Source organism: Oncorhynchus nerka, linkage group LG26 (assembly GCF_034236695.1).
Source record: "Oncorhynchus nerka isolate Pitt River linkage group LG26, Oner_Uvic_2.0, whole genome shotgun sequence".
Lineage (NCBI taxonomy): Eukaryota > Metazoa > Chordata > Actinopteri > Salmoniformes > Salmonidae > Oncorhynchus > Oncorhynchus nerka.
In genome coordinates, this window is record NC_088421.1 from 30,530,092 (window position 1) to 30,544,156 (window position 14,065).

Below are 14,065 nucleotides of genomic sequence, written 5' to 3' on the forward strand. Positions count from 1 at the left end.
GATATGTAAGTGTTGTTCCAGGGGGTTGTGTTCTAGAACTGAACGTGTATGTGTTTCCCTCTTTGGTAACAGGGCTTACTGAAACTTCATTTGATCAATCCCCTGAGGGAAGGATTACATGACATGTGTTAAGAGCACACAGTGAGGATATGACCTTCACTAGATGTCCTTCGGATGTGTTACTTGTAGTCTTCATTCAGAGTTGCTGTGTATGTGTGTGTGTGTGTGTGTGTGTGTTGTGTGTGACTACATCTCTGACTCATCAGCATTCATCTTTCACATCAATGGTAGCATGACTGAGAGGCTCCCCTATTAGCATGTATATACAGCAGGTGTGTGTGTGTGTAAACATTCAAAGATAAAAACAAGAGAACTACAAAGAGAGAGGGATGGAGAAACGAGAGGGAGAGAGAGGGAGGGGTGGAGAAAAGAGAGGGAGAGAGAGGGAGGGGTGGAGAAAAGAGAGGGAGAGAGAGGGAGGGGTGGAGAAAAGAGAGGGAGAGAGAGGGAGGGGTGGAGAAAAGAGAGGGAGAGAGAGGGAGGGGTGGAGAAAAGAGAGGGAGAGAGAGGGAGGGGTGGAGAAAAGAGAGGGAGAGAGAGGGAGGGGTGGTGGGAAAAAGAGGGAGAGAGAGGGAGGGGTGGAGAAAAGGAGAGAGAGGGAGAGATGGAGAAAGAGAGGGAGAGAGAGGATGTGCAGGCAGGGAGGTGCAGGTATCTGTGAGGGAGGAAATGAAAGACAGGAAGGAGAGATGAAAGGGTAAACAGGTGAGAGGAGAGGCAGGGAGGGAGGGAGGGAGGGAGGGAGGGAGGGAGGGAGGCAGGGAGGGAGGGAGGGAGGGGGAGGGAGGGAGGGGGGGAGGGAGGGGAGGGAGGGAGGGAGGGATGGAGGGAGATAGAGGGAGGGAGAAGGAGATAGAGGGACAGGAGGAAGGGAACATGGAGGGAGATAGATGGTGATAGGAGGAAGAGGAACATGGAGGGAGATAGAAGGTGATAGGAGGAAGACGAACATGGAGGGAGATAGATGGTGATAGGAGGAAGAGGAACATGGAGGGAGATAGATGGTGATAGGAGGAAGACGAACATGGAGGGAGATAGATGGTGGAGGGAGGAGATAGAAGGTGATAGGAGGAAGACGAACATGGAGGGAGATAGATGGTGATAGGAGGAAGACGAACATGGAGGGAGATAGATGGTGATAGGAGGAAGACGAACATGGAGGGAGATAGAAGGTGATAGGAGGAAGACGAACATGGAGGGAGATAGGTGATAAGAGGAACATGAAGGGAGATAGATGGTGATAAGAGGAAGAGGAACATGGAGGGAGATAGATGGTGATAGGAGGAAGAGGAACATGGAGGGGTATAGATGGTGATAGGAGGAAGACGAACATGGAGGAAGATAGGTGATAAGAGGAACATGAAGGGAGATAGAAGGTGATAAGAGGAACATGAAGGGAGATAGAAGGTGATAGGAGGAAGACGAACATGGAGGGAGATAGATGGTGATAGGATCGAGAGGAACATGAAGGGAGATAGAAGGTGATAAGAGGAACATGCAGGGAGATAGAAGGTGATAAGAGGAACATGCAGGGAGATAGAAGGTGATAAGAGGAACATGAAGGGAGATAGAAGGTTATAGGAGGAAGACGAACATGGAGGGAGATATATGGTGATAGGAGGAAGAGGAACATGGAGGGAGATAGATGGTGATAGGAGGAAGACGAACATGGAGGGAGATAGAAGGTGATAGGAGGAAGATGAACATGGAGGGAGATAGAAGGTGATAAGAGGAACATGGAGGGAGATAGGTGATAAGAGGAACATGAAGGGAGATAGAAGCTGATAGGAGGAAGACGAACATGAAGGGAGATAGAAGGTGATAAGAGGAACATGAAGGGAGATAGAAGGTGATAGGAGGAAGACGAACATGGAGGGAGATAGATGGTGATAGGATGGAGAGGAACATGAAGGGAGATAGGTGATAGGAGGAAGACGAACATGGAGGAAGATAGAAGGTGATAGGAGGAAGATGAACATGGAGGGAGATAGAAGGTGATAAGAGGAACATGCAGGGAGATAGAAGGTGATAAGAGGAACATGAAGGGAGATAGAAGGTTATAGGAGGAAGACGAACATGGAGGGAGATAGATGGTGATAGGAGGAAGAGGAACATGGAGGGAGATAGATGGTGATAGGAGGAAGACGAACATGGAGGGAGATGGAAGACGAACATGCAGGGAGATAGAAGGTGATAAGAGGAACATGAAGGGAGATAGAAGGTGATAGGAGGAAGACGAACATGGAGGGAGATAGATGGTGATAGGATGGAGAGGAACATGGAGGGAGATAGAAGCTGATAGGAGGAACATGAAGGGAGATAGAAGGTGATAAGAGGAACATGACGGGAGATAGAAGGTGATAGGAGGAAGATGAACATGGAGGGAGATAGAAGGTGATAGGAGGAAGAGGAACATGAAGGGAGATAGAAGGTGATAGGAGGAAGACAAACATGGAGGGAGATAGTAGGTGATAGGAGGAAGACGAACATGGAGGGAGATAGAAGGTGATAGGAGGAAGACGAACATGCAGGGAGATAGAAGGTGATAACAGGAACATGAAGGGAGATAGAAGGTGATAGGAGGAAGACGAACATGGAGGGAGATAGAAGGTGATAGGAGGAAGAGGAACATGGAGGGAGATAGATGGTGATAGGAGGAAGATGAACATGGAGGGAGATAGAAGGTGATGAGAGGAAGAGGAACGTGGAGGGAGATAGAAGGTGATAGGAGGAAGAGGAACATGGAGGGAGATAGAAGGTGATAGGAGGAAGACGAACATGAAGGGAGATAGAAGGTGATAAGAGGAACATGAAGGGAGATAGAAGGTGATAAGAGGAACATGACGGGAGATAGAAGGTGATAGGAGGAAGATGAACATGGAGGGAGATAGAAGGTGATAGGAGGAAGAGGAACATGAAGGGAGATAGAAGGTGATAGGAGGAAGACGAACATGGAGGGAGATAGTAGGTGATAGGAGGAAGACGAACATGGAGGGAGATAGAAGGTGATAGGAGGAAGACGAACATGGAGGGAGATAGAAGGTGATGAGAGGAAGAGGAACGTGGAGGGAGATAGAAGGTGATAGGAGGAAGAGGAACATGGAGGGAGATAGAAGGTGATAAGAGGAACATGAAGGGAGATAGAAGGTGATAAGAGGAACATGAAGGGAGATAGAAGGTGATAGGAGGAAGATGAACATGGAGGGAGATAGAAGGTGATGAGAGGAAGAGGAACGTGGAGGGAGATAGAAGGTGATAGGAGGAAGAGGAACATGGAGGGAGATAGAAGGTGATAGGAGGAAGACGAACATGAAGGGAGATAGAAGGTGATAAGAGGAACATGAAGGGAGATAGAAGGTGATAAGAGGAACATGAAGGGAGATAGAAGGTGATAGGAGGAAGATGAACATGGAGGGAGATAGATAGATAGGAGGAAGAGGAACATGAAGGAGATAGAAGGTGATAGGAGGAAGACGAACATGGAGGGAGATAGTAGGTGATAGGAGGAAGACGAACATGGAGGGAGATAGAAGGTGATAGGAGGAAGACGAACATGCAGGGAGATAGAAGGTGATAAGAGGAACATGAAGGGAGATAGAAGGTGATAGGAGGAAGACGAACATGGAGGGAGATAGATGGTGATAGGATGGAGAGGAACATGGAGGGAGATAGAAGGTGATAGGAGGAAGAGGAACATGGAGGGAGATAGATGGTGATAGGAGGAAGAGGAACATGGAGGGAGATAGTAGGTGATAGGAGGAAGATGAACATGGAGGGAGATAGAAGGTGATAGGAGGAAGGGGAACATGGAGGGAGATAGAAGCTGATAGGAGGAACATGAAGGGAGATAGAAGGTGATAAGAGGAACATGAAGGGAGATAGAAGTTGATAAGAGGAACATGCAGGGAGATAGAAGGTGATAGGAGGAATATGAACATGGAGGGAGATAGAAGGTGATGAGAGGAAGAGGAACGTGGAGGGAGATAGAAGGTGATAGGAGGAAGAGGAACATGGAGGGAGATAGAAGGTGATAGGAGGAAGACGAACATGAAGGGAGATAGAAGGTGATAAGAGGAACATGAAGGGAGATAGAAGGTGATAGGAGGAAGAGGAATATGGAGGGAGATAGAAGGTGATGAGAGGAAGAGGAACGTGGAGGGAGATAGAAGGTGATAGGAGGAAGAGGAACATGGAGGGAGATAGAAGGTGATAAGAGGAACATGAAGGGAGATAGAAGGTGATAGGAGTAAGATGAACATGGAGGGAGATAGAAGGTGATAAGAGGAACATGAAGGGAGATAGAAGGTGATAGGAGTAAGATGAACATGGAGGGAGATAGAAGGTGAGAAACATATCAAATAGAAGAGATGTTTTTTTATTGACCCATCCCCTCTTCAGGGGACAAAATCAACTTTGTTTTATATTTACTTTTTTTTTTTACAGCTTTTTACATATAAATTGTACTCACATTTCATATAAAGTACATGCTACTTTTATACACAGTAATTACACAACAAAAACATTATCATACATGAAATAGGTTGAATATTTACATAATGAAAACTCCCTTCAGCCCAGCATCCCACATAGTTCTTGACTTAATTTCTCTCATGAATGATTTGATTTCTCTAAAGAGAAACGGCCCGTTGATCTCACAAAAAAAAGAAATACATGGAATTCAAGTAATTGAACCTACAATTAGTTATTTAATAAATCCCAAAAATAAGGACATCTGGGTGAATCAGTCAGCACTAGATCTCATCCCCTCCTCTCTTCATCCCCTCCTCTCCTCCACCATGCCTGCCAGTGGAGGAGGGGGGCTCTGTTCTTCTCCTCTTGTTTTCTTCTCACACTGAGCTGATCCATAGAGAGATATTGATCATAGGGAGATGGGAGTGTCTGGTAATGAGACAAAGAGCGAGAGGGAGATGGAGAGATGGAGAGAGAGAGAGATGGAGAGATGGAGAGAGAGATGGAGAGATGGAGAGAGATGGAGAGAGAGAGAGAGAGAGAGATGGAGAGAGAGAGATGGAGAGAGAGAGAGAGAGAGAGGAGAGAGAGAGAGATGGAGAGAGAGAGAGAGAGAGATGGAGAGAGAGAGAGATGGAGGGAGAGAGAGATGGAGGGAGAGAGAGATGGAGAGAGAGAGAGATGGAGGGAGAGAGAGATGGAGAGAGAGAGAGATGGAGAGAGATGGAGAGATGGAGAGATAGAGAGAGAGAGATGGAGAGATGGAGAGATGGAGGGAGAGAGAGATGGAGGGAGAGAGAGATGGAGAGAGAGAGAGATGGAGAGAGATGGAGAGATGGAGAGATGAGAGAGAGAGAGGAGAGAGATGGAGAGATAGATGGAGAGATGAGAGAGATGGAGAGATAGAGAGAGAGAGAGAGGAGAGAAAGAGAGATGGAGAGGGAGAGAGAGAGATGGAGGAGAGAGAGAGAGAGGAGAGAGAGAGAGATGGAGCGAGAGAGAGATGGAGGGAGAGAGAGATGGAGGGAGAGAGAGATGGAGAGAGAGAGAGATGGAGGGAGAGAGAGATGGAGAGAGAGAGAGATGGAGAGAGAGAGATGGAGGGAGAGAGAAATGGAGGGAGAGAGAGATGGAGGGAGAGAGAGATGGAGAGAGATGGAGAGATAGAGAGAGAGAGATGGAGAGAGAGAGAGATGGAGAGAGAGAGAGAGAGATGGAGAGAGAGAGAGATGGAGGGAGAGAGAGATGGAGGGAGAGAGAGATGGAGAGAGAGAGATGGAGGGAGAGAGATGGAGAGAGAGAGATGGAGAGAGAGATGGAGGGAGAGAGAGATGGAGGGAGAGAGAGATGGAGGGAGAGAGAGATGGAGAGAGAGAGAGATGGAGGGAGAGAGAGATGGAGAGAGGGAAGAGAGAAACACAGGATTAGAGGAGAAGAAAGAGTGTCTTGGCTAGCCTTTATGTCTTCTGTCTTTGATACAAATTGCACTGGAGTTCACAGATACAATCTGATCAATATCACGTGTGTGTGTGTGTGTGTGTGTGTGTGTGTGTGTGTGTGTGTGTGTGTGTGTGTGTGTGTGTGTGTGTGTGTGTGTTCGTTCATGCACTAATCACTCTTCGAACCAAGCACAATCTTCCGGACAGAAAATGGCTGCACCCTCCCTCCCCTTCGGTCTCTCTGAAAACAATAACATTACATTTTAGGCCAGTGTTCATATTGTCTCTTTTCTCGTTTTCATTGGTTAAAGCTACGCGCCACTGAGCTGGATCTAGCTCACTATATCAAGTTGTGTAGCTTGTTGTGTTGTGTTGCGGTCTATGTGGCAGGTTTGTACAGGTGTCTCAGTACTGAAGCTGTGTTGGTTGTCTGCAGTTTCATATTTTTCAATTGTTGAAGGCAGCATTTTAATACCAAAATAACCTCCCATATCTTGCTGTCTTCATTCCTCCATCTCTTTAAATGTGTTTCTCTCTCTGTGTTCTGTTTCTTTTGAATCTTGTCTCCTCCATCCAGCCGGAGGAGCTGACTAACGTGTTGGAGATCAGTAACATTGTGTTCACCAGTATGTTCACCCTGGAAATGATCCTCAAGCTGACCGCCTTTGGCTTCTTCGCCTACCTGAGGAACCCCTACAACATCTTCGACGGCATCATCGTCATCATCAGGTCGGGGGGCCTGCCCAACACGACCACAGAATGTTACCAGAACGTTACAGGAATGATGTTACAGTTACCATGTCAGAATGTCACAGCATTGGGATGTCAGTTGGAATGTTAGAATGATGGATAATGTATTGGGCGTTGGGTTGGCATTGGAAGATTCTGACAGCTGAATGTCACAGCTTTGGGATGTCAGTTGGAATGTTAGAATGATGGATAATGTATTGGGCGTTGGGTTGGCATTGGAAGATTCTGACAGCTGAATGTCACAGCTTTGGGATGTCAGTTGGAATGTTAGAATGATGGATAATGTATTGGGCGTTGGGTTGACATTGGAAGATTCTGACAGCTGAATGTCACAGCTTTGGGATGTCAGTTGGAATGTTAGAATGATGGATAATGTATTGGGCGTTGGGTTGGCATTGGAAGATTCTGACAGCTGAATGTCACAGCTTTGGGATGTCAGTTGGAATGTTAGAATGATGGATAATGTATTGGGCGTTGGGTTGACATTGGAAGATTCTGACAGCTGAATGTCACAGCTTTGGGATGTCAGTTGGAATGTTAGAATGATGGATAATGTATTGGGCGTTGGGTTGGCATTGGAAGATTCTGACAGCTGAATGTCACAGCTTTGGGATGTCAGTTGGAATGTTAGAATGATGGATAATGTATTGGGCGTTGGGTTGACATTGGAAGATTCTGACAGCTGAATGTCACAGCTTTGGGATGTCAGTTGGAATGTTAGAATGATGGATAATGTATTGGGCGTTGGGTTGGCATTGGAAGATTCTGACAGCTGAATGTCACAGCTTTGGGATGTCAGTTGGAATGTTAGAATGATGGATAATGTATTGGGCGTTGGGTTGGCATTGGAAGATTCTGACAGCTGAATGTCACAGCTTTGGGATGTCAGTTGGAATGTTAGAATGATGGATAATGTATTGGGCGTTGGGTTGGCATTGGAAGATTCTGACAGCTGAATGTTCCCAATGGTTTCAGTTGGGATCAGAGGGGAAATTAGGAAACCTTGCTGTCTGGATTTGTGTCTTCTATTTTCTTCTCTTCCTTTCTCTGCCTGTCTCACTCATCTTTTCTCCTCTCTCCTCTCTCCTCTCCCCTCTCCCTTTTCTCCTCACTCCTCACTCCTCACTCATCACTCCTCTCTCCTGTCTCCTCTCTCCTCACTCCTCTCTCCTCTCTCCTCACTCCTCACTCCTCTCCTCTCTCCTCTCTCCTCACTCTTGTCTCCTCACTCCTCACTCCTCTCTCCTGTCTCCTCTCTCCTCTCTCCTCACTCCTCACTCCTCTCTCCTGTCTCCTGTCTCCTCTCTCCTCACTCCTCACTCCTCTCTCCGGTCTCCTCTCTCCTCTCTCCTGTCTCCTCTCTCTCTCTCCTGTCTCCTCACTCCTCTCTCGGCTCTCCTCTCTCCTCTCTCCTCACTCTTCTATCCTCTCTCCTGTCTCCTCTCTCCTGTCTCCTCTCTCCTCTCTCCTGTCTCCTCACTCCTCTCTCCTGTCTCCTCTCTCCACACTCCTCACTCCTCTCTCCTCCCTCCTCTCTCCTCTCTCCTCTCTCCTCACATCTCTCCTCTCTCCTTTCTCCTCTCATCTCTCCTCACTCCTCACTTCTCTCTCATCTTTCCTCCCCTGTTCTCTCTTTCTGCATCCATCTGTTTCATCCCTCCATCCATCTCTCCCTCTTCTCTCCAGTGTGTGTGAGATCATAGGTCAGTCTGATGGAGGTCTGTCTGTCCTGAGGACCTTCAGACTGTTGAGGGTGATCAAGCTGGTGCGCTTCATGCCAGCGCTACGCAGACAGCTGGTGGTGCTGATGAAGACCATGGACAACGTGGCCACCTTCTGCATGCTCCTCATGCTTTTCATATTCATCTTCAGGTATAGGCATGTGTGTGTCTGTCCCATCTCCCTGTCTGTCCCCTCCCCTGTCTGTCTCCTCTCTCTGTCTGTCTCCTCTCTCTGTCTGTCTCCTCTCTCTGTCTGTCTCCTCTCTCTGTCTGTCTCCTCCCCTGTCTGTCTCCTCCCCTGTCTGTCTCCTCTCTCTGTCTGTCTCCTCTCTCTGTCTGTCTCCTCCCCCTGTCTGTCTCCTCTCTCTGTCTGTCTCCTCCCCCTGTCTGCTCCTCTCTCTGTCTGTCCCCTCCCCTCTATGTCTCCTCCCCCTGTATATCTCCTCTCTCTGTCTGCTCCTCTCTCTGTCTGTCCCCTCCCCCTGTCTGTCTCCTCTCTCTCTATGTCCCCTCCCCCCGTCTGTCTCCTCTCTCTGTCTGTCTCCTCCCCTGTCTGTCTCCTCTCTCTGTCTGTCTCCTCCCCCTGTCTGTCTCCTCTCTCTGTCTGTCTCCTTCCCCTGTCTGTCTCCTCTCTCTGTCTGTCTCCTCTCTCTGTCTGTGTGTGTGTTGTCTGTGAGGCTAGTCCCCTCTCTCTACCTGTCTCCTCTCTCTGTCTGTCTCCTCTCTCTCTGTCTGTCCCCTCCCCCTGTCTGTCTCCTCTCTCTGTCTGTCCCCTTCCCCCGTCTGTCTCCTCTCTCTGTCTGCCTCCTCTATCTGTCTGTGTGTGTGTTGTCTGTGAGGGTAGTAATGTAGAGGCTAGTCCCCTCTCTCTGTCTGTGTGTGTGTTGTCTGTGAGGGTAGTAATGTAGAGGCTAGTCCCCTCTCTTTCTCTGTCTGTGTGTGTTGTCTGTGAGGGTAGTAATGTAGAGGCTAGTCCCCTCTCTCTGTCTGTGTGTTTGTGTGTTGTCTGTGAGGGTAGTAATGTAGAGGCTAGTCCCCTCTCTTTCTCTGTATGTGTGTGTTGTCTGTGAGGGTAGTAATGTAGAGGCTAGTCCCCTCTATCTGTCTGTGTGTGTGTTGTCTGTGAGGGTAGTAATGTAGAGGCTAGTCCTCTCTCTCTGTCTGTGTGTGTGTGTGTGTGTTGTCTGTGAGGGTAGTAATGTAGAGGCTAGTCCCCTCTCTCTGTCTGTGTGTGTGTGTGTTGTCTGTGAGGGTAGTAATGTAGAGGCTAGTCTCCTCTCTCTGTCTGTCTCCTCTCTCTATCTGTGTGTGTGTTGTTTGTGAGGCTAGTCCCCTCTCTCTGTCTGTGTGTGTGTGTGTGTGTGTTGTCTGTGAGGGTAGTAATGTAGAGGCTAGTCTCCTCTCTCTGTCTGTCTCCTCTCTCTGTCTGTGTGTGTGTTGTCTGTGAGGCTAGTCCCCTCCAGCTTCAGAAGAGCAATGGCCTTCTTGTTTGAGTGACAGGACTATAAGCAGTAGAGTGTGATTGATGGAGAGAGAGCAATAACAGCGAGCACTCCCCTGGTGTTCATCGAGACACGAGTATAAACACACACACACACACACGCTGCAGCACTGCAATCTCACGTAAGTGCACTGAGCAGATGGTAGCGGGCTAGCGATGGAGTGAGCTAACAGACTCCCACAACCTATCTATCTTCCCACTGTAGATTTGTGAATGTTATTGATCCCTGCTGCTGCTCCTGAAGGCACTATGGGTATTGTATCCACTCTGGGTGTTACAGTGTTCCATTCACAACCCTTCCCTTGTCACTGGTTAGAAGAAGCTCTTAGGCGCTACTTCACCATGTAGGAAGTGTATGTTTTCAAAACCAGAAGCCCCAAATACACAGCTCACTGTTTTCCTGTGTGTGTGTGTGTGTGTGTGTGTGTGTGTGTGTGTGTGTGTGTGTGTGTGTGTGTGTGTGTGTGTGTGTGTGTGTGTGTGTGTGTGTGTGTGTGTGTGTGTGTGTGTGTGTGTGTGTGTGTTAGGCGTATCGTGCTGCAACTAATGTATGTTACTGTTTATAGTTGACATATCTCTGTCCTATTCCAGTATCCTGGGGATGCACATCTTTGGCTGTAAGTTCAGTCTGAAGACAGACACTGGAGACACTGTTCCTGACAGGAAGAACTTTGACTCTCTACTGTGGGCCATTGTCACTGTGTTTCAGGTATAGAACACACACATATGCAAATGCATGGAAAGTGCATGCACACACACACAAACACACACACACACACACACACACACACTGGCGGAAACACACACACAGGCAGAAACACAAACACACACACACACACATTTAGTTGCATTCACATGCAACTCAATGTGGTTTCCTGGACATTTCGAAAGGGGTACCACAAAGATATATTTCAGGCCCTGTTCAGTTCATTTATGTGAATGGCTGTATAAACTGTATAACTTCATCTATATGCTGTATTCCCCAGATTCTGACTCAGGAAGACTGGAACATGGTGCTGTATAATGGAATGGCCTCCACCTCTCCCTGTGCTGCTCTCTACTTTGTGGCTCTAATGACCTTTGGCAACTACGTCCTCTTCAACCTGCTGGTGGCCATCTTGGTAGAGGGCTTTCAGGCTGAGGTCAGACCACAGATTTTGTAAATTTGATTAGTCCTCCATTGTTGGTGAATTTCCACTCACAGGCTCCAGTTAAACTGTCTGTCAGAGATACATGAATCATTAATGAGACAGGCAAGGGTGGTCTCAGTCTCTAGGATGTGGTAACCTGTTCTGATTGGATAGAGCTCTTAGCTAAAGAGCAGATTGGGCACTTAAGAAACTGACTCTGACTGCCTGGATCTGTAGCTTTTAGTAAATCAAGGCTGGGATAAAACTTTAAAAGTCACTTAGCTGGCCTACCTCTCGGATACTTTCAGAATGAGGCCAGGTAAGATTGACGTTTTCTATTTAAATATGCCTGTGGCTGTTGTCATAGTTCTAATTGCTCTTTCTTTCGCTCCTTCCCTCCACCCCCTCTCTCTCTCTCTCTCTCTCTCTCTCTCTCTCTCTCTCTCTCTCTCTCTCTCTCTCTCTCTCTCTCTCTCTCTCTCTCTCTCTCTCTCTCCCTCTCTCTCTCTCCCCCCTCTCTCTCTCTCTCTCTCTCCCTCTCTCCCTCTCCCTCTCTCTCTCTCTCTTTCTTTCTCTCTCTCTCTCTCTCTCTCTCTCTCTCCTCCCTCCCTCCTCTCTCCAACTCTCTCTCTCTCTCTCTCTCCCTCCCTCTCTCCAACTCTCTCCCTCTCTCCCTCTCTCTCTCTCTCTGTCTCTCTCCCCCTCTCTCTCTCTCTCTCCCTCTCTCCTCTGGAAACAGGGGGATGCCAACCGGTCGTACTCCGAAGACGACAGGTCCTCATGTAACTTTGACGAGAACTCTGACAAGCTGAAGGACTCTCTTCATCTCTCTGGTATGGCTCAGAGGCATAAAACTATACTGTAGAAACTGTAGAAACACTACCTTGTAAAGCCGCAATGGCTGAACAGGTTCACTGGGAGAGGTTAGTTGTACAGCAACCACTACAAGGTAGATTTAATTGAGTCAGGGAAGCCGCAGAATTCACCAAGGGGACAGTTCACCCAGTCTATTAATGCCATTGCTAATGTCAAACCTCCCTTTTTCAAAAGATGTATGAATGATTTTGAATAGATGTAGTGTATGAATCGTAAAGAGTAAAAGTCTGATTTTAACAGTAAACCAGTCACTGATGCTGAATGCTTTGGCCTGCTCCCAGATACATTTGTGCAGTTTTGCTAAATCCTACAGTCATGTTTGCCATGAAAAATGGCAATGCCATTGTTAGGAAGGCAGCACAAACAGATGGGACCAGGCTAGGAATGTTTCCCAGATCAAGCCTGGTCTCTCTGAAGTGGAAGTGGCAGAAATGTTCAATAATACATGTGTTACAACAGAACTTCTCCACTCTCTTCTCCTCCCTATGGACATACACAAACTAAACGTATCTTACTGTACAAACTTACAGTGCACTCCATGAGCTAGTCAGACCAGGTTAGGTTGAGAATGTGCTGAGTCAGTCTATGCCATTTTCTTTTATCTTCCAAGATGTGCTTTGCAGTTCCATGCTGACTCTTTCTATCTGATTCTCTCTCTCTCTCGCTCTCACTCTCTCACTCCATCTATCCCTCCAATCTCTCTCTCTCTCTTCCTCCCCTCCCCTCTCCTTCTCCTCATCCCCTTCCTCTCTCTCTCCCAGACCCTAAGATCTGCACGCTAACCCCCAACGGTCACCTGGACCTGTCCCCAACGCCCACGGGTCTGTACACGGCCGACAGACTCACTTTCGCTCTGGGCTCACGCAAAAACAGTGTCATCTCTCTGGGCAGGGCTAACCTGGAGGGCAGGGCTAACCTGGAGGGCAGGGCTCTGGTGAGTGGTGGGAGGAAGGAGGGAGGGAGGAGACTGGAGAGAGGAGGAAAGAGGAAAGAGGGAGGGAGGTACAATGGGAAGGAGAACTGGTTTGTAACGGACTGGGTCAGAACAAGATGTGTCTTGCTATGGTTGCAATCAATTCAGGAAATGACTTCAAACTGCCCATTTAAAAAGAAATTTCCCATCATTGAAATGTATTTTTTCTTCAGTTCTTTATTTGATCCCTCTGCAGTCACTGCAAATGGCTGGGTTGGCCTAATGGTTTCTCTCTCCCTCGATCTCTCTCCTTCTTCCTCTTTGTCTCTCTTCCTCTCCCTCTTTGTCCCTCTCCCTTTCCATATTTCTCTCCCTCTCCATCTGTCTCTCTTCCTCTCCCTCTCCATCTGTCTCTCTTCCTCTCCCTCTCCATCTGTCTCTCTTCCTCTCCCTCTCCCTCTCCATCTGTCTCTCTTCCTCTCCCTCTCCATCTGTCTCTCTTCCTCTCCCTCTCCATCTGTCTATCTTCCTCTCCATCTCCATCTGTCTCTCTCCCTCTCGTCTGTCTCTCTTCCTCTCCCTCTTTGTCCCTCTCGCTTTCCATATTTCTCTCCCTCTCCCTCTCCCTCTATGTATTTCTCTCCTTCTCCATCTGCCTCTCTCCCTCTCCCTCTCCATCTGTCTCTCTCCCTCTCCCTCTCGTCTGTCTCTCTTCCTCTCCCTCTCGTCTGTCTCTCTCCCTCTCCATCTGCCTCTCTCCCTCTCCATCTGCCTCTCTCCCTCTCCCTCTCCATCTGTCTCTCTCCCTCTCCCTCTTGTCTGTCTCTCTCCCTCTCCCTCTCGTCTGTCTCTCTTCCTCTCCCTCTTTGTCCCTCTCCCTTTCCATATTTCTCTCCCTCTCCCTCTCCCTCTATGTATTTCTCTCCTTCTCCTTCTCCATCTGCCTCTCTCCCTCTCCCTCTCCATCTGTCTCTCTCCCTCTCCCTCTCGTCTGTCTCTCTTCCTCTCCCTCTCCATCTGTCTCTCTCCCTCTCCCTCTCCCTCTCGTCTGTCTCTCTCCCTCTCCCTCTCCATCTGTCTCTCTCCCTCTCCCTCTCCCTCTCGTCTGTCTCTCTCCCTCTCCCTCTCCATCTGTCTCTCTCCCTCTCCCTCCATCTGTCTCTCTCCCTCTCCCTCTCGTCTGTCTCTCTCCCTCTCCCTCTCCA

At 48.2% G+C, this 14,065-nt stretch overlaps 1 protein-coding gene across 1 annotated transcript in view; it reads left to right on the top strand.

Moving 5' to 3' along the window:
* Positions 1-14,065, top strand: part of LOC115125466 (voltage-dependent T-type calcium channel subunit alpha-1I-like) — a gene marked incomplete at its 5' end in the record, with an annotated part of 168,195 nt that overhangs the window by 71,085 nt on the left and 83,045 nt on the right. Inside the window, 6 exon segments of the mRNA XM_065010953.1 lie at positions 6,547-6,698; positions 8,406-8,591; positions 10,533-10,650; positions 10,928-11,083; positions 11,811-11,904; positions 12,709-12,881. Of these exon segments, the coding sequence (XP_064867025.1) occupies positions 6,547-6,698; positions 8,406-8,591; positions 10,533-10,650; positions 10,928-11,083; positions 11,811-11,904; positions 12,709-12,881 (879 nt within the window).